General features: G+C 40.3%; 1 protein-coding gene across 2 annotated transcripts in view; it reads left to right on the plus strand.

Annotated features, from left to right (window-relative positions):
* Positions 1-21,078, plus strand: part of LOC140483808 (receptor-type tyrosine-protein phosphatase gamma-like) — a 706,675-nt gene that overhangs the window by 537,950 nt on the left and 147,647 nt on the right. For both annotated transcript variants that reach the window (XM_072582431.1, XM_072582432.1), the window contains one exon: positions 14,544-14,652. In XM_072582431.1, coding sequence (XP_072438532.1) covers positions 14,544-14,652 — 109 coding nt within the window. The remainder of the gene's footprint in view (positions 1-14,543; positions 14,653-21,078) is intronic.

Genomic DNA, 21,078 nt, shown 5'->3' on the forward strand with positions numbered 1-21,078 from the left:
TTCCTGGAACATTAAGCTGCCAGTCCTGTCCATCCTTCGTTTCTGTAATTGCTATAATTATCCCAGTCCCATGTTCCTAACCATGCCCTGAGTTCATTTGCCTTCCCTGTTTGGCCTCTTGCATTTAAATAAATGCAGTTTAATTTATCAGTCCTACCCTGTTCTCTGCTTTGTCCCTGCCTGCCCTGACTGTTTGACTCGCTTCTTTTCTCAACTGTACCAGTCTGAGATTGATCTCTTTCGTCACTATCTCCCTAGGTTCCACCCCCCTACCTTAACTAGTTTAATCTTCCTGAGCAAATATAGCAAATCTCCCTGCCAGTATTTTAGTCCCCTTCCAATTCAGGTGAAATCCATCCTTCTTGTACAGGTCACTTCTACCCCAGAAGAGATTCCAATGATACAAAAATGTGAATTCTTCTCACCAGTTTCTCAGCCATACATTCATCTGCTCTATCCTTCTATTCCTACACTCACTAGCTCGTAGCACCAGGAGTAATCTGGGTATTGCAACTCTTGAGGACCTCTTTTTTAAGTTCCTGCTTAGCTCTCTATATTCTCCCTTCAAAATCTCATCTTTTTCCCTTCCTATGTCGTTGGTTCCAATGTGCATAAAGACCCCCTGCTAGGCCCTCTCCCCCTTGAGAACATTCTGCACCCTCTCTGAGACATTCTTGATCCTGGCACCAGGGAGGCAACACATCATTCTGATTTTTCACTGCTGGCCACAGAAACGTCTGTCTGTGCCTCGGACTAGAGAGACCCCTAACACAATTGATCTCTTGGAACCCGACATACCTTCATTGCAATAGAGCCAGTCTCAATACCAGAAACTTGGCTGTTTTGTGCTGAGAATCCATCACCCCCTACGTTTTCCAAAACAGCATAACTGTTTGAAATGGGGATAACCACAGAAGACTCCTATACTACCTGCCTATCTCTCTTACCTTGCCTGGAGGTAACCCATCTATGTGATTGTATCTGCAACTTTTTTCCTTTCCTGTAACTGCCTTCCATCACACCCCCTTGCTCCTGTAAGTTCTTCATTGCCTCTAACTGTCGCTCTAACTGATCCGTTCGATCTGATAGGGTTCGCAATCAATGGCAGTTATTGCAGATATAATCCTCAGTAACATGTAAACTCTCCCTAAACTCCCACATCTGACGAGAAGAGAATATCACTCTCCTCAGGACCATTTTTGCGCCTCAGATAGATTAGGGTAATAGTTGCTGCTGAAATATAATTTTTTTCAGGATCAAAACATAACCAGTAAGAGAAGATGGACTTGTCCTCATCTAATTGCAAAATAATATGTTTTCCAACCCATTTTTGGGAGAATAATGAAATAAGTAAGAAATTAGCAGTTAAGAGTGTGCACAAACTCTCAATGTTGCATGAATAATGGTGTTATGGAATTCCTCTAACTTGTGGTTGGAAATATGAGCAAATTATCCGAACAAGATGACAAGGTCTCGATGCTTGGCTCACTATGGTATCCAGCATTGATTAACTGAACGAAATACTCCCTGCCTGTGTCCTTCGGATAATCGAGATTCCTCTGTAGTCAATTGGGCAATCATGAACAGACTTGTCTTTGTACTGGAATACTTGACATCAACTGCTAGTTTTCACAACTGTCTTCCATTGACAGCCTTCTATTCACAGTCCCACAATCTCAGTTTTGATGTTGTGTGTGATCTTTTCCCAAGTGAAAATATTAGTTAACTCAAAATTCCTTTGAATAAAGTATTTTTGTAATGAGTACAAATATTTGGCAGAAGCACATCAAAGAATTAAAAGATCAGCTAAATTTACAGATTAATTCATCAAGTTGCTTTGAAGAAATTAAATGCAAAATGAGTTGCACAGAGAGAACTGATTTTGTTACTTGGTGTTGTGGAGGTATATACGTAATGAGGTAAAAGAGGAAGGAACAATTAATAGATAGGAGCAACTTACTGCAGATGCTAGAATCTAGCAATACTAGCGATCACAGCGGGTCAGACTGCATCCGTGGAGAGAGAGCAGGCTAATGTTTTGAGTCTAAATGACTCTTCATCTTCAGCTCTGATGGAGAGTCATCTAAACTCAAAACGTTAGCTTGCTCTCTCTGTGGATGCTGTCTGACTCACTGTGATCTCCAGAATTCATTGTTTTCAATAAGAAACAATTCATATTTGAGTTTGACTGGCCTGTGAACAATTCCTTTTTACCTGAACAGCTAAAATTCTTTTCACTGGTTCTACAGTGTAGCACACCAGTGAATATATCGAATAAAAGAGTTGTAGGACATAGTTTCTGTTGACGATTTCTCTCTTAATAAGTTCTTGATGTCAGTTGAATAAGTGAGAATTTCTAAGTAATTACTTGCCTGAAGGAGACAGAAGTATAAGTTAATCTGCCCTTCTATCATTCATGATGATTCCAACTGACCCAGAGGGAAAGTGTAGATAAATGTTATAGATAAATGCAAGATGTTACATATTGGAAGCAGAAAAATGAGGAACGTACTGCTTCATTGAAGTATTGAATTAGCTGGAGAAAAAGCTGTATCAGGGGTGATAATTGACAGACCACTTACTTTGAGACCCTGATCCTTAATCGCTTCTTTGTCGTATTTATTCTTCTGCACATTATTGTTAGCAAAATGGCCAGTCCAACAATAAATTGTATAGTTCCCTTTTGTCAAGAGTTCTAAATCACAATGTTTATTTGCATGGATTTTTAATGCTCTTGATGCAGGGGTTAAACTTTCTAGTAAAAATAGAAATTACAAGTGACAATAATTGTATCTAAACATTATGAAATGAAACCCAAGAAAAAAGCATGCTTCCCAATGTGCTGCAAGTGCTCACTGCTGCCACTCAGTTTCCCTCTAAGTAAGCCAGTTGGGAGTTCAAGTCTCACTTCAGAGATTTGGGACTAGATTTTCAGCACAGGGTCAGGAATCTGACACCCAGATGAATTCCAGGTCCCTACATTGTGACTATTATGATGCGGTTTTTAAATTCAAATATCCTAACTGGTCAGAAAGTAAGCTTGATACTCAATTATGCCTTGGGGCAAAAGGCAATACCTTCCTGATGCCAGTGGTGAAAGCAGATTGAGACTTGGCACTTGCCTTACTTATCAGAACAAACAGTTAACCAGCAAGCCTTGAATTAGGAAATAGAGGCAAGTGGCAATTGAAACAAATTTAAAGTTCGTGTTCAAACCAGTACAGAGTGACTTATCCTACTGCTATTATTAAAGAATACATTTAACATTACAAATGTCCCTGCAGTGAATTTGACAGCTGTATACTATCGTGCACCTGACTGTTCAGGCTTTCTAAAATAAAGATTGAAAATCATGTTCCTGATCACATATGCCCCTTACAGGAGGATATGATCCAGGAATAGTTGGTGAGCTGGTTGCCTGTTCTTTCCTCTACTCCTGCTAAAAACTCAAACTCTGTATTGCAGATCATGGAATTCTGAGTCAACCTCCTGAAAGAAACAATCGCTTCAAAATCTTCTTTATCTTTTGAGACAAACCCCAGTTGAAAAGGGAAACTGAATGAAACTGTCAGTTAAATAAGCAGCAGATAATTTGTTTGTTAGGCCTGTGTCTGTTGTATTGTGGTGATAGTGGGCTTGAAGAAAGTGAGGACTGCAGATGCTGGAGATCAGAGTCGAAGAGTGTGGTGCTGGAAAAGCACAGCAGGTCAGGCAGCATCCGAGGAGCAGGAGATTCAATGTTTTGGGCATATGCCCATCATCAGGAATAGTGGGTTTGTACCTTTAAATAAAATAGTTTCTGCAAGCATTTAAAACTAATTCAGTTTAATGTAATAAAATTGTTCCTTGCCAATCAGTAGGTTGCGTTTTGTTAAGCAGGTACCTAGAGAAATAGGCAGAAACAGTCCTCTGTTAAGCTTGCTTAAAGGTTCTTTTAACTAAAACTGTACTTGGCCGACATTTAAAACTTAACCATCCTGCCATTTTTATAATAATCAAGAATACAGGAAAGTGTAGCCTAAGAAGGGGATACCTGATACAGACTGAAATAGATTAATATGCCGATAACTCAGAATTGAAGCATGTAGGTATATAAGTTTGTATCTCATAAACCTTGAAGACCTGCAGTGTCCCATCATGAAGATGCCTGCAGCACAAGCCTGTGGTGAAATATGGAACAGATCCTTTTCTTAATAGTTTGTTTATTTTCAGAATGCAGCAGTACAAACGCTTGCCTTTTGTCCACTTACCAATGGAATGTTCTTGCTGTCTCTCTTTATAGATATTTTCTAATCAACCTGTTCATAGATATTATTAAACATCTCTGGAGCAGGTGGGACCTGAACCCAAGCCTACTGGCTCAGAGATAAGGACATTACCAAAGTGAGACAAGAACCCTACTCTGTCATACTTTATAATTCTTTTAATCAAATTAGCAAGTTAACTAGTTGGTTGCCCCTTAAAGGGACATGTCCTTATTTACATTTTTAAGTAACATAAATTAACAAATTAGCTATTGGGAGCTCCTTAAAGGGGTACTGTGACCAAAATTCAATCCTTAAAGAAATTCTAATAAATTTACATGTTGATTTTTGGGAGAGTTGATGCACTCTAGTGTCCACAGTACCTACCTTTAAGGAAAGACCTCATGAGTACACTCGACAGACCTAATAACTTCCTCTATAGCCTGCTGCCCAGACTTATTAATATCAGGATTAGGAGCAAGACCTAAGAGGGTCCTCTGACTTGCCTGCATCTCCCTTTGTGTTAGGTTTCCATACGTTTGAAGTAGAGGACTGAAGTGTAACCAAAGATTGAGAAGCAGCCCCTTCAGATATTGCAACCTGTGTTTTTTTTTAAGATTAGATTTCCTTCAGTATGGAAACAGGCTCTTCAGCCCAACAAGTTCACACCAATCCTCCGAAGAGTAACCCACCCAGATCCATTCCCCTAACTAATGTACCTAACACTATGGGCAATTTAGCATGGCCAATTCAACTGGCCTGCACATCTTTGTGATTGTGGGAGGAAACTGGAACACCCAGAGGAAACCTACACAGACATGGAGAGAACATGCAAACTTCACACAGATTCCAAGGTGGGAATTGAACCTTGGTTCCAAGCACTGTGAGGCAGCAGTGCTAACCACTGAGCCACCATGCCACTCCAAGCATGTCAAATACAGACTCTTCAAGTCTGCAAAAATATAAGTGGGAGTCCATGAAATGTGCTCAAAGTACTTAGTCAGTCAGTACACACACCTTTTTATCCTAAATTTTAAAATTTATTTAACACCTCGAAGGCAGGTAATCTAAGAAAGGGAGAGGCAGGTTATTGGAAACTTAGATAATTTTTGCAGGGCGATTGTGGTTTTGGAAGGTGTTATTGAAGGCATTTTTGGCAAGTACTGCAGTGTATCTTTTCGATAATATACAATGATACCATCGTGTACTGGTGATGGAGGCAGTGAATAATGCAGACTTCTTTCCTGGATGGTGTCGTGAATTTTGAGTGCTGTAACAGTTACATCATCCAATCAAGTGGAGAGTATTACATCACAATCCTGACTTGTGCTTTGTAGTTTGTGGATAGTCTTAAAGGTTCAGGAGCTATGTTACTCACTATAGAATTCCCATGTGCTGTTCTGCTCTTGTATCTGCAGGGGTCCAGTTCAGTTCTTGGTAATTCCCCACCCCTCCCCCACCTTTGGATGTTAATGATAGCAAGTAAAGTGATGCAAATGTAAATGCTGAATACCAAAATGATAATCACGTTATCTGTTCTTGAAGATGATTAGCTAATTGTATTGTGCCAATGTCCCTTGCCACTCTTGACCCAGGCCTCTGCATGAAAGCATGGTCAATTTCAGTACTGAGAAAAGGCCAATTAAATGAGAACGAAAGTAACATTACATCCTGAGATTTTGAAAATTAGAGGAATTGGAATTATTCAAAATGTACATGAATGTAGATTTTTAATTTTGACTCTTTGAAATTTCCTAGAATAATCAAATAAAGTTAACAGGACAAAAACAAAGTGGCTATCAAGTGATTTTCACCTATCAAGGCATCTTACATGTAAGAAATGGAGATGGTTAGGCAATGACTGCCTAAGACTCAAATTCCTATTACTGTCAATGGATTACTTCAAGTTTGAGAGGTTGATGAACGCTGTAATCAAACAATCTCTTAGATACAGAATGATTGGGAATAAAGATTTCATTAAATAAGGAAATCGTGATGAATTGTGAGCAGTTGAAGTATAAACCGATAAACTGCTTGCAGATAGGTTACACAAGTTGTGGAACTTAAAAATTAGCGAGATACAGATACCCATGTATCAAAATCAGTTGCATTTTGATGTAACAAAACTATACTGAAGTATTCTAACAGCAGGAGGCAACATTTTCTTCATTAATTCTAATAAATTCAGGAAACAGTCTCAGTTCTTCCTGCAGTTTATTTCTTGTTCTTGTATGTGAGAATTTATTAATGTTGATAACATTTTAGTTGAATTCCTAGATTCATTTTTATTTTTAATTTAAAAATTCTTTTTAAAAGAATCTTCTCAAATGTAAAGTTTCATTGTCCTTTTCCTCAGGCACTATCATGTGGGCTGTCGTACTGTGTAACAGAATCAGATTTGATCTCTTTGTTATAGTTGAAGGCTTCTCTTGTTCATTTCCATTTCTGTTTTCAATTTCTTCAAAAAATATTGTTATCTGAGTTGCATTAATAAATGAAGCATTTTATGAAATCTTGCAGGAATCAATCAAAATATAACTAAGGCCATGATGCATTGCTGAGTTGCCCATTGTCATAACTGACTATTCTTGAACAGATACTTATCTAAATTAAATTGAGAACCAGCCAAATATATCACATGAGAAGATGGTGGCAGAAAGAACACTATCCTGTAACTTTTGATTATTTAAACTGGAAGAAAGTTGATGGATTGAGGTATATGGAATAACCATTAATATTGAAATATTCTGGGTCCATGTGAAAAAATGATTTAATTCAGACTTATTGTATATTTCACTTTTGCTGGAGTAAAACTTTCAAACCATCATGAATTGAGTAAGATTTTGTCACTATATCACAAGCAAGCAATTGAACAAAGAGAAATGAAACAGATTTTTTTTTCCCTCTGGAGTGGAAGCAAGATGTTCAGTTAGTAAATCTGTGGAAACTGAGGAGAGTAAAATTGGAAATTAGAGTGGTGCTGGATAAGCACAGCAGGTCAGACAGCATCCGAGGAACAGGAAAATTGACGTTTCGGGCAAAAGCCCTTCATCAGGAATGAGGCTGGGAGCCTCGGGGGTGGAGAGATAAATGGGAGGTGGGTGGGGCTGGGGAGAAGGTAGCTGAGAGTGCAATAGGTGGATGGAGTTGGGAGTAAAGGTGATAGATCAGAGAGGAGGATGGAGTGGACAGGTGAGAAAGAAGATGGACAGATGGGACAAGTCATGAGGATGGTGCTGAGCTGAAAGGTTGGAACTGGGTGGGCGGAGGGGAAATGAGGAAACTGGTGAAGGCCACATTGATATTATAGGGTTGAAGGGTCCTGAGGCTAAAGATGAGGTGTTCTTCCTCCAGGCATCGGGTGGTGAGGGAATGGCAATGGAGGAGGCCCAGGAGCTACATTTCAGTGGCAGAGTGGGAGGGGGAGTTGAAATGTTCGGCCACGGGGTGGTGGGGTTGATTGATGCAGGTGTCCTGGAGATGTTCTGTGAAGCGCTCTGCGAGAAGGCATCCGGTCTGATGTGGAACACTCCTTTTGTGGCCTTGGACAGAGGTGGGGAGGGAGGTGTGGGCGTAGGCTTTGCAATTACTGCGGTGGCAGGAGAAGGTGCCAAGAGGGGACCGTTCCCTCCACGACTACTTGGTCACGTCCACACCCCCTAACAACCCACACTTCCCCACTCACCTCCGTCCAAGGCTCCAGAGGAGCTTTCCACATCCATCAGAGTTTCACCTGCACTTCCACACGTCATTTTTGTATCCATTGCTCCCAATGTGGTCTCTTTTACATTGGAGAGACTGGACGCTTCTCATAGAGCACTTCAGAGAACATTCCTGGGACACCCACACCAATCAACCCCACAGCCCCGCGGCCGAACATTTCAACTCCCCGTCCCACTCTGCTGAGGACATGCAGGCCCTGGACCTCCTCATGGCCACTTCCGCATTACTTGACACCTGGAGGAAGAACGCCTCATCTTCCGCCTCGGGACACTTCAACCCCATGGCATTAATGTGGACTTCATCAGTTTTCTCATTTCTCCTCGCCCCACCTTACCCCAATTCCAACATTCCAGCTCAGCACTGTCCTCATGACCTGTCCCATCTGTCAATCTTCCTTCCCACCTGTCAGCCCCACCCTCCTCTCTGACCTATCACCTTTACTCCCACCTCCATCCACCTATTGCACACTCAGCTACCTTCTCCCCAGTCCAGCCCACCTCCCATTTATCTCTCCACCTCCAAGGCTCCCAGCCTCATTCCTGATGAAGGACTTTTGCCCGAAACATCGATTTTCCTGCTCCTCGGATGCTGCCTGACCTGCTGTGCTTTTCCAGCACCATTCTAATCTTGACTCTAATCTCCAGCATCTGCAGTACCCACTTCTGCCTAAAGATGGAAATTTCAGCGACTTTTGCCATTATTTTCTGATCCTCCTTAGATACATGCGTGGTGCTCAAAGACCGATGAACTATAAATGCTGCATACTTGTTCAAAAGAAAAATGTGCAGATAAGACCAGCCGATAGCTTAATTTCAACAATGGAAATTTTTTTAAGTGATAATTCAGGATAAAATTAACAGTCATTTGGACAAATGTAGATTAATTGTTTCCAAAAATGTCAGCATGGATTTGTTAAGGGCAAATTGAGAATTTTTTGATACGCTCAGAGAATTTATGAGGGTATTGCAATTGATTTGCATTGTCTAATTGGTATTTAACAGGAGTTCTAAATAAGACACCTGTCAGTGAAATTAGCGTTCATGGAATGAAAGGGTCAGTAACCACATGTATTTGCATGTCACTGGTGAGTAACAGGAAATAGAGATTAGCAATAAATAAAATGAAAACAGAGAGTGATTATGAAACAAAGTAGGCATAGTAGCATTTGTAAAGAACCAAAGTTAACAGTATGAGTTCAATATGACTTTCCTCAAAACTAAAGCAGGTTTGAAAATGATAGATTTTATACTGTTGACAAAGGGGAAGGTAAAAGTAAAGGTGCCACAGTCCGATCATAACAGAGGATCCATCTCTCATTTGAGAAATGACTGCTGGTTATTTAACTTGAGGATCACCAGACTTCAGCTGAGAGGAGGTTGAGAAGGAGAGTCCTCATGGTAACCTCAGCTGGTGTGGGAATTTAACCCATGCTGCTGGTGTCATTTTGCTTCATAAACCTACCATACAGCTAACTGAACTAACAAAACCCTACAAAAGGGAGGAACAGCAAATGAAAACGTTGATGAAGGTGTCCAGAAGACCAGAGTAGAGACAAAGGGGGTGCTAATAATAGAAGAGAGACACTGGTGGTAAATAGGTGCCAAAGGGAGGTGTGAATAGTCAAAATAGCCAAAAGCAAACCCACCCAAAGCAAGACACTAGGGGATGGAGGAGAGGATGTCATTGAAATGGAGAAAAGTGTTCACGCTTTGAAGTTATTGAATTCAGTCTTGTGTCCCGAAGGCTGTAATGTCCAAGTGGAAAAGTAGAAATCAGCTTGGAACACTGCAGGCCTAAGGTAGAAATATTAACTTGATAGCAAGAACATGCATTGAAATGGTAAGCAACTGGAAGGGCAAGGTCATTATTATGTACAAATTGGAGATGTTCTGCAGTGCAGTCATCCAGTCTGTATTCGGCCTCTTCAATGTAGAAGAGGCCATATTGTGAATACAGTCGATTAGTCATAGAGTTATAGCAGTCCACAGCACTGAAAAGATCCTTTGGCCCATTGACTCTGCACCAGTCAAAAACAGGCAATTAGTTATTCTAATCCCATTTTCCAGCACATAGTCAATTGTCTTGTAAGCTTTGGCATTGCAAATACACATCTAAATACTTCTTAAATGCTCTGAGGGTTTCTTCCTTTACCACCCTTACAGGCAGTGAGTTCCAAATTCCCCCCCCCCCACCCTCTGGGTGAAAAAATATTTTCTCACTTTCCCTCTAAATCCCTGACCCCTTTTCTTAAATCTGTGCCCTCTGGTCATTGATTCCTCCATCAAGGGACAAAGTTTATTCCTGTCTATGCCCCTCATAGTTTTATACATTCTAATCATGTCCCAGCAATCTCCTCTGCTCCAAGGAAAACAACACCAGTCTAGCCAAACTCTCTTCATAACTAAAACTTTCCAGCCCACCCTGGTAAATATCCTTTGCATCCTCCATAACACAATCATATCCCTCCTATAATGCAGATTCCAGAACTGCACACAATACTCTAGCTGTGCCCTAACCAGCATTTTATACAGTTCCAGCATCACCTCCCTGCTGTTAAAATTTATGTCTCAGCTATTAAAGGCAAATGAACCGTTTGCATTCTTAGCCACTTTATCTACTCGTCCCACTACATTAAACTACCAATGAACATGTGCACCTAGGTCCCTCTGATCCTCAGTACTTCGCAGGGTCCTACCAGAATCCTACCATTCATCATGTATTCCCTTGCCTTGTTTGTCCTGCCCAAGTGCATCTCCTTATACTTAACCAGATTGAATTCTATTTGCCACTGATCAGCCAATCTGACCAGCCTGTCTGTACCCTCATGTAATTTCAGTGTATCCTCTTCATTATTTATCCACCCATCAATTTCTATCTCATCCACGAACTTACTAATCAACCCTCCTACATTTAAGACTAAATTGTTTATATGTACTATAAACAGCAAGGACCCCAACATTGATTCCTGTGGAAATCCGCTGGCAACAAGCTTCTAGCCACAAAAAAAGCCTTGACCACCACCTTCTGCTTCTTGCCATTCAGCCAATTCTGTATCCACTTTGCCAAAGTTCCTTGATCCCATGGGCTCTAAGCTTCACTATCAGTCTCCCATACAGGACCTTTCCAAAAGCCTTCCTGAAGTCCAAGTAGATTGTATTGAATTCATTGCCTTCATACAGACACCTGGTTACCTCTTCAAAAATTCAATCAACTTGGGGCAGCATGGTGGCTTAGTGGTTAGCATTGCTGCCTCACAGCACCAGGCACCCAGGTTCGATTCCTGTGTGGAATTTGCACATTCGACCTGTGTCTGCGTGGGTTTCCTCTGGGTGCTCCAGTTTCCTCCCACCATCCAAGGATGTGCAGGTCAGGTGAATTGGCCATGCTAAATTGCCCGTAGTGTTAGGTGCATTAGTCAGAGGAAAATGGGTCTAGGTGGGTTACTCTTCAGAAGGTCGGTGTGGACTTGTTGGCCGAAGGGTCTGTTTCCACACTGTAGGGAATCTAGTCTAATCAAACTCAGTCAAATGTGACCTCCCCACAACAAACCCATGCTGATTGTCCTTGATTAATCACTGCCTCTCCAAATGCAAATTAATTGTGTCACTCAGAATTGATTCCAGTAGTTTCCCCACCACTGATGTTATTCTGACTGGCCTGAAGTTTCCTTTCTATCATTTGCTCCCTTCTTGAATAATGATATCACAATGGCTGTCCTTCAGTCCTCCAGCACCTCTCTTGTGGCCGGGGAGGAATTGAAATTTGTTGCCAGCACCCCTGATAGTACCTCCCTTGCCTCATTCAACAGCTTGTATATATTTCATCTGACCCTGGAGATATATTTACTTTCAAGCCTACCAGCCCACTACTTTATGTCTATGCTTATTTCTTGAAATATTTCACAGTTCTTCTCCTTGATTTCTATACCTACATCATCCCTCTCACTAGTGAACATCAACACAAAGTATTCATTAGTACGCTACCTGCGTCCTCTGGTTCCACCAAAAAAAAGCTGTCACTGTGGTTCTTAATGGGCCCTACTGTCTCCCTACTTATGGTGCCATAGAGGCATATAGCATGGAACTCGCCTGCACTGACCAAACATCCCAACCTGACCTAATCCCATTTGCCAGCATTTGGTCCATATCCTTCTAAACCCTTCCTATTCATATATACAATCACATGCTTTTTAAATGTTGTAATTGTACCAGCCTCCACCACTTCCTCTGGCAGCTCATTCCATACATGCAACACTTTCTGCGTGAAAAAGTTGCCCCTCAGGCTCTTTTTAAGTCTTTTCCCTCTCACCTTAAACCTATGCCCTCTAGACTCCCCAACCCTATGAAAAAGTCCTTGGCTAGTCACCCTATCCATGCACCTCATGATTTTATAAATCTCTATAATGTAACCCCTCAGTATCCGCACTTCTGGGAAAAAGCCCAGCCTATTCAGCCTATGCCTACAATTCAAACCTTCCAGTCCCAGCAATATCCTTGTAAATGTACCTTCTCAAGTTTAACAACATTCTTCTTATAGAAGGGTGGCCAGAATTGTTCTAAGCAACATTAAGCATGAGAGACAGTACAGACGGTTTCATAAGAATGGTTGCATGGATGTAGGACTTCACTTAAATGGATAGGTTGGAGAAGCAGGGGTTGTTCTCCTTGGAGAAAAGAAGATTAAGGGGCCATTTGACAGAATCATCATAGTTTTGGTCAGAATGGTTAGAATCTGTTCTACTTGGCAGAAGGATTGAGAGCCAGAAGACAACACTTTAAGATGATTGAAGGAGATGCAACAGTGACATGAGGGAAACATTTTATGGAGCAGTGTTCACTGTGAGCTTGTGAATGTGCTGGAGGCAGGTTCAATCATAACCTTGAAAGAGAGCTAGATAATTACCAGAAAAAAAGAAAAATTGCAGAGCAATAGGGATAATCTGGGTGAGCAGTTCTGGTCACTTGCTGTTGTAGAGAGCTGGCATGGACATAATGAGCCATATGGCTGCCTTCTATGCTGCAACCATTCCGTGAATCTATGCCAAATTGTAGCATAGGAACAAACCTCAAACTGAAGATCATTGACAGTGTTCCAACTTCTGAAAACAAAAATGACCAGTCAAATTTCCATCGAAAAAGGACTGCGGATGCTAGAAATCTTAAACAAAAACAGAAATTGTAAGAAACTTAGTACGTCTGGCAGCATCTGTGGTGAGAAAGCAGAGTTGATGTTTCGAGTCCAATGACACTGTTCTGAGGATGGGTAACTGGGCTCAAAACATTAACACTGCTTTTACTCTACCGATGCTGCCCACCTGCAGAATTCCTCTCACAATTTCTGTTTTTGTTTCAAATTTCCAACAAAAGCGTAAGCAATTTTGTCAGTAGATTTCTATGTATCTTCCAAATTCTTCTGTCTTTGTTTCTTTATCTATTGCAAAGAGTGGAAATGAAAGTAGTGGTCATCAAGTGACAGATATCACACTAATAGTTTGACAGCCTCAAAGCCTAAAGTTATTGGCATGCCCAATTAAGTTGGTTTTTGAACATTCAGTGCCATTCATTAGCATTAGGACTTGTGCAATATTTGATGTACTTTATATGTTCAAGAGCAAAATTGAATTTGTCAATTGCTGCAACATTATTACTGTACTTTTGTGAAATATTTTTAATCTGATATTATAGATGCGATATAACCCCACTGTATCTGATGATGACGTTGTTTGGGCTGTTTCACATCTTTGAGCATATCATATCTGCTGCTAACAGCTGATCAGAGTGACTGTCATCAGCTGGTTTGCCGAGTCGATGCTATACACCTGTTAGAAGCTGCAGGGATCCTGTGGGTTAATGGGATTAAGAAAAAAATGTTTTTCCAGAATGGGGAAGTCCTTGAAAAGAACATGGATTTTTGCTGGAACCTCCTCAAAAGCCAATCAGATACAGCATGCTGAATAAACCCAGACACGCTGGAATACTGTTCATTTGGGAGACAGCCAAAATCTGCCTTTAAATACAGGTCACTGCATGCAACAAATATGGTCTTGTCACTACCTTGAGTCAAAATTGCTACTAATATAATAATACAAAATACCTATATATTTTGGCCATAAGTGAACTTAATTAGCTGTGGAATGAATTACACTGTAATTCTTCTTTTACATTTATTTATTTTATTGCAGCTTAATCACTCTAATACACAGAAGATATTGATTTATCTGTTCATAAATCTAAATCTAATCCTAGTGCCTGAGGGATAATGATTTTGCACCATGCAGTATTAATATTGAATTTTTAAGTATCTTCCTAACTCTGTGAATTAGACATTGGGGCAAGAATGTTCATTCTCTTTTTTGAATAAATTGGTATTCGTTGGTTCTTTCAATTATTTGTATTAGTATGTTAAAAGATTGTTTGGTTTGAACTCCAGCTAATCAAGCTCGAGTTTGTAGTTGACCATAGATTATACTTAAAATAACTAGAAAATTGTGTGTTATTGTATGGATAATTTAGTATTTTTAAGATGGTTGAATTCTAACTGCTCCTACAATTTATTAACTGGATATTCTTAACACAGGAAGCAGTTATCAATCATGTCTCCCTCGATAAACTCTACCTGTTTCGTGTTCAAGCTGTGTGTCAGAATGACCTGCGAAGCGATTTTAGCCAGACAATGCTGTTTCAAGGTGAGTCAAACTGAGAAAAGTAATTCTAGTTTGAAACATTTACATCTGTTTTAACCTGAATAAATGGTTTTATTACTGATTAAAAACAGAATGTAAATATAACTACAAGTTCTTTTCTGTGCTCTGCGTCTCCCTTACCAAAACTGATAATTGATATCCCATTGTAAAGTTTATTTCCCAAATGTTGGCAAGATTGAACAAATCTGTAAGCGTTTAAAAACTTTAATTGCCATGGAAAATGGTGCATGGATTTGAGATTTAACAGCTATTTGTAAAGCCGTACAGAAATACTTGAAAAAACTAGACATTCTTAAACAATTTATTATTGCTTATTGTAAATAACACACCTAAAAGTAGTTATATTTGTAAATTCAAAATTAAAATGGAAAGACAATCTGCAGTTTGCAATAAAAATATAAAAACCTGACAATCCACAAATGTTTGGAAACAATATCAAAGCAGTGTTTGTGAAAGGAAATTAAATCAGTGGTAATGCAGTATTAAAACAGGAAGGAAAGACAGGAAACTGAAATGAAATTAGAAATAACTGAAAATACCTAACAGGGCCATCAGCATCAAAAAATAATGGAATACTGTTTGGAGGAGAACTAAGTTTCACCAAAATTAATTGTGTTTTTTGAATAAATCTTCACAATATTTATATTTTGATTGCACATGTTGTCACATAAAACAAGTGTGAATATCTACAGTGATGCAAAGTGATGTTTGAATATTGGCATAAATCAAGAGCAAAACTCAGGAGATTTACAGTGTGTTCTGAACTCCAAGTATATTATTTGACCTTCAACCAACACCCAGATGTTGTTTGCTTTTTATAATGCATGCTATTTAGCACTGTGTATTTAATCCATTTTAGAGCTGTTAGTGTTTGTGTCTTTGTGGCTGTTCCATATGTTGTCACTGAGATTGTTGTAAAGCTCTGTGGCCCAAAGCATCTGGTATCCATAGCGTCAAAATCTGGACGTGAGTTGAGAGATGCATGTCAGACCACGTGGAAGCCTTGAAGACACACTTGTCCTGTAATTTCCCAGATTGTTTAAACTCTTGACGGACTGACTTCTGTTATTTGGAATCCTGAGCTCAGTGTCAGAGACATGGACCAGAGTGTTTGAAAATGGAGTTCAGGATATAGTGGACTTTCTGGATATTTACCCAGGAAATATTACACAGCATAATACCTAGGTCGAAATCCAAGATTAGCTCATGTAACTGAACTGAGTGCCATGTGACACTCCCAACTTCCACCAAACATCCTGCCAGCAGATCTGACTACAACTTCGTCTCTGTCCCAGGTCCCCAACCTTGCTAAATCCTTTCCATTGAACTATTCTGCAATTCATGCTAGACCACCCCGCCCCAACTCAGACTATCCCCATCACCTGACAATCTCTAACACCCAGCCAACTATTCATTCATGTACTGAAAAACATGAAAGCTGTAAAAGCTTATCTGAATGCAGCAGCACATTTTAGAAAAAAAAAGCGTGGCTTGTCTTCACTCATCTCCTCCTGCAGTCATCAGACTTCCATGAGAACGGTTAACTGACCCTTTGCTGCTTCATCCTGAAAGCCTGGACCTGTGCCTTTCACTGGACTGTGGTCACAATGGAGCCACCTGATGGGAAAAGATAGTTTTACTGAAAACTAATAATAATTTCTGAATATCTTTGAAAGAATTGTGTTATACATGTTTGAATACCTGTTTTCAAAAATTTTCAGGCAAACCAGTGAAATTGTTGGGCGATGAAAAAGCATTGGAAACTCTCATTACCTTTGGTGTGTGGTTAAGTCTGCTACTATATCCCTCTGCCTAAATTTACTGGAGTATAAGTGGTTCTGCATCATCATCTATCTATATCCAAATCACATTACCCACCCAACTGCATTTCTCTCTGGCTTTTCTTGCCATAACTCATAATGACAGTTTTTATTATTGTCAAAAACAAGTTCAATATTGGAATAGTTATATTATGGAGTGACAAAAATATAGTTATCTGTTCCTTGCAGATGTATTCTCCACTCTGATAAAGCTGTGCTTAGAAACATATGCGTCTTTGTAAATAGCATATAAATGACATAGCTTCTACAACTGTGTGACAAGGTGGCTACCCATACAGAGGATGCTGAGCAAATTAAGTAAAGTGAAATAAGATTCAAACTGATTTATAGCAAACTGCATTTTTAAAGTGAAATGCATAGCATAAAATTCAAAAAGTGATTTTAGTTAAATGGAAGTGGCTGTTCAGACTAAAATGATGCATGTGTAAAAAACTCATATTCTTATGAGTTTTGTGCATTCAGAGACTGTAACATCTGCAAAAAGCATATGTGTTTAGTATTTAGTGTAAACATAGAGTATGAGTTGAAAGGTATGGCGCTGGAAAAGCATAGCAGGTCAAGCAGCATCTGAGGAGCAGGAGAGTCGATGTTTCAGGCATAAACCCTTCATCAGGAATGTGGGGGTGGGGTAAGGGGGTTGAGAGATAAATAGGTCGGATGGTGGGGCTGAGGGGAAGGTAGCTTAGAAGGCAATAGGTAGATGCAGGTTGGAGTGGTGGTGATATGTCAGAGCTTAGGGTGCAGCGGATAGGTGGGAAGGAAGATGGATAGGTGGACAGTTCAAGAGGACGGTGCCGAATTGGAGGGTTGGATTTGGGATGCGGTGGGGGGAGAGAGGAGATGAGGAAACTGGTGAAATCAATATTGATGCTGTGTGGTTGGAGTGTCCCAAGGCAGAAGATGAGGTGTTCTTCTTCCAGACATTGGGTGGCTAGGATTTGGCAGTGGAAGATGTCCAGGACTTGCATGTCCTTAGCAGAGTGGGAGGGGGAGTTGAAGTGGTCGGTGAGGTTGTCTGGTATGTCCCAGAGACATTCTCTGAAACATATTAAACACCTGATTTACTATGAAAGATTTTCCTGCAAATCCAAATACCTCATCAACTGTGTCCGTTGCTCTTGATGTGGGCTCCTCTACATTGGGGAGACAAGACGCCAATTTGCGGAACATTTCAGAAAACGGCTCTGGGACATACGCATCAAACAATCCCACCTTGCTGTGGCCGAACACTTCAACTCCCTTCGCACTCCGCCAAGGACATACAAGCCCTGGGCTTCCTCCACCACCAAATCCTAGCCTTGGGACCCACCAACCATACGGCATCAATGTTGATTTCACCAGTTTCCTCATCTTCCCTCCTCCCGCCTTATCCCAGATCCCTCCAACTTGGCACTGCCCTTTTGGACCGTCCCACCTGGCAATCTTCCTTCCCATCTATATCACCTTCCAAGCTACCTCCCCCCCAGCCCCACCCCACCCTCTTATTTATCTCTCTGCCCTGTTCCTCCCCACATTCTTGATCAAGAGCTAATGCCCAAAACACAGACTCTTTTGCTCCTCAGATGCTGCCTGACCTGCTGTCCTTTTCCAGCGCCACACTTTTCGACTCTGACCTCCAGTATCTGCAGCCCTCACTTTCTCATAAACATAGAGTTAGCCTTGAAATGGGCTCAATGTTTCTGCATCTAGTGTGGAATAATTCACCAGCATGTTCAATAGCACTCATAAATGTGTGACGATCTGTAATTAATTAAGATAAGGGAATATTGGCCTGAAAACATAGTAAAGTATTTTTATGCAGAGGCAATATGAGGATTTTAGAGATTTAAAATTTTTATTTCCAGTTGGCAAATGATTAATGGAAAGCAGCATTCAACTAACCCTGCCTCTATTCCAAGTCTTCCATAAATTGTAGCTTAAAAAATGATTATTTAGGAGCATTGGAGCGGAGTAGGCCATTTTGCTCAGAACCCTTGACTGCCTTCTTTACCAAAAATTTACCTGACTCAGCTTTGAATAAATTGAAGGTCTCAGCCACTTTAACCTTCTAGGTAAGTGAATTACATACTCAAACAACCATTTGAGATAATTAAAAAGAGGGGGGTCTTTTATTCTTAAACTATGTCCCTAGCATTAGTCTCCCACACAAAAGGGAAGATCTTCCCAAGTATCTGCCCTATTACTGAGGCAAGAACATTGAGTTGGAAAACTTGCCGATTTGGCAGACCAATATCCTTTAAAATGGGGCCTGACCACCATTTTAAATTAATATTTTGCCATTATTTTCTATCTTACTTTTAAGTTGCTAATTGTTAATTTGTTAGTTTAATGAATGCCCATCCCTGCTTCAAGATTAGTTTTGTTGTGGTGTCTGCCATACCTTTCCCCATATTTAAGAATATTCATAAAAATACTTAAAATTTTAAACATTTTGTTAACTTTATTTATGTCAACATTGTTTTTATGAGGCCATTTTGTCTGTAATCACCCTCTTTTTTTACTCAATTATACCTTCTTGTATTGATTTTTATTTCCTTTGTAAGTTTATTTTCACCTTCCCCTTTTGTAGCTGTTACTATATGTTCTGTCACCTTATACAGTAATTCAGATTATTTCCATTTATGGATATTCTATTTTATGTTGTGTCTTACCTGTTTTGTTGTTCATGTTTGTTTTATTAGCAAGTAATGGTCTTGAGCTGGCAGCATCCCTCCCCACCTTTGTTTGTTATTTTACCAATTAACTAATTTCCCTAGTTTACATGAACAGTGAAATTGGCCTTATCTAAATCTCAGATGTTAAATTTCTCAGAAGAAGAATTTGTGTGTACCATTGTGTGGTGGGGTTGAGGTTCAATTGGGTACACCTATTGATTGGAGATTTTTTTTTGTAAATCAAAAATAAATGCCTGGACAACATAGGCATCATAGGCTGTGCCTAGGACCCTCCTGTACTGCGGGAGTAGTGTCTCTGCCCCTGAACTGAAAGTTCCACCTGTGCCAAGTGTGTAGAAATATGTCTGAGCAGTATGATTAGAAAAATAGTTTAAATTTTTAAAAATGTAATAAGGCAGTTAACTCGGCATTAACAAATTGTTTGGTGTCAGCTATAGGTTAGTAGGGAACTCTCTTACTCTTGAGACAGTTGTAGGATGAAGCCCCATTACAGATGGAATTTTATCATTTTTCTGTAGTATAGTCGTTGCCATGTTTGCCTAGCATGCAGAACGTCGCCACTTTGAAACCGGCAGAAATAACAGTGCTCCCTCAATATCTGGGCGAAGTGTACTGTTTCCAGTTGCTGATAGAAGTGAATGGAGCTTGTTATTTGGGGGTCTTTCTTATGGTGTAATGATAGTATCTGGGAGGCCTAGATTCCAGTGTCACCTACTCCAGATGTGTGAAATAACATCTCTCTGATCAGGTTGGTTAGAAAAATAGGTTAAATAAAAACAAATTCATGGACTGTGTTTGTCTTGAGACATGAGTAATGTCCATACCTTTGAGCCAAGCGATGTCAGTTCAAGTCTCACCTATGTGCATAAATGTGCATTAATGCCTCTGAACAGGGAGATTCAAAATATCAGAGCCATTGTTCGGCATTGCCCATCTGCAGAATTCTGAGTCTGTTGTGTGTACTCCGCATGTTCTTTCAGAGCCTGCCATACTAAATTCTGGTTACATGTTTTTCATTGAGCACAACCAAATGGATTGTAAGGGATACATGGCATATTAATTATAAAAAGAACCGTGTAACTTGTCTTTTAAAACCGAGATCAAAATATGTGTTCCTAAGTATATTTTCACCATCAACAAGTTATGATCAGGACATAGGTATTCATTTTTTGTTACATTTCAAAACACCTTATAAACTTAATGGTAAGGTCCTAGGGAGTGTTACTGAACAAAGAGACCTTGGAATGCAGGTTCATAGCTCCTTGAAAGTGGAGTCGCAGGTAGATAAGATAGTGTTTTCCTTTATTGGTCTGAGTATTGAGTACAGGAGTTGGGAGGTCATGTTGCGGCTGTACAGGACATTGGTTAGGCCACGGTTGGAATATTGCGTGCAATTCTGGTCTCCTTCCTATTGGAAAGATGTTGTGAAACTTGAAAGGGTTCAGAAAAAATTTACAAGGATGTTGCCAGGGTTGGAGGATTTGAGCTATAGGGAGAAGCTGAACAGGCCTGGGCTGTTTTCCCTGGAGTGTCGGAGGTTGAGGGGTGACCTTATAGAGGTTTACAAAATTATGAGGGCATGGATAGGGTAAATGGGCAAAGTCTTTTCCCTGGGGTCGGGGAGTCCAGAACTAGAGGGTATAGGTTTAGTGTGAGAGGGAAAAGATATAAAAGAGACCTACAGAGTAACTTTTTCACGCAGAGGGTGGTACGTGTATAGAATGAACTGCCAGAGGAAGTGGTGGAGGCTGGTACAGTTGCAACATTTAAGAGGCATTTGGATGGGTATATGAATAGGAAGGGTTTGGAGAGATATGGGCCAGGTGCTGGTAGGTGGGACTAGATTGGGTTGGGATATCTGGTCGGCATGGATGGATTGGACCGAAGGGTCT

Source organism: Chiloscyllium punctatum, chromosome 12 (genome assembly GCF_047496795.1).
Source record: "Chiloscyllium punctatum isolate Juve2018m chromosome 12, sChiPun1.3, whole genome shotgun sequence".
Classification (NCBI taxonomy): domain Eukaryota; kingdom Metazoa; phylum Chordata; class Chondrichthyes; order Orectolobiformes; family Hemiscylliidae; genus Chiloscyllium; species Chiloscyllium punctatum.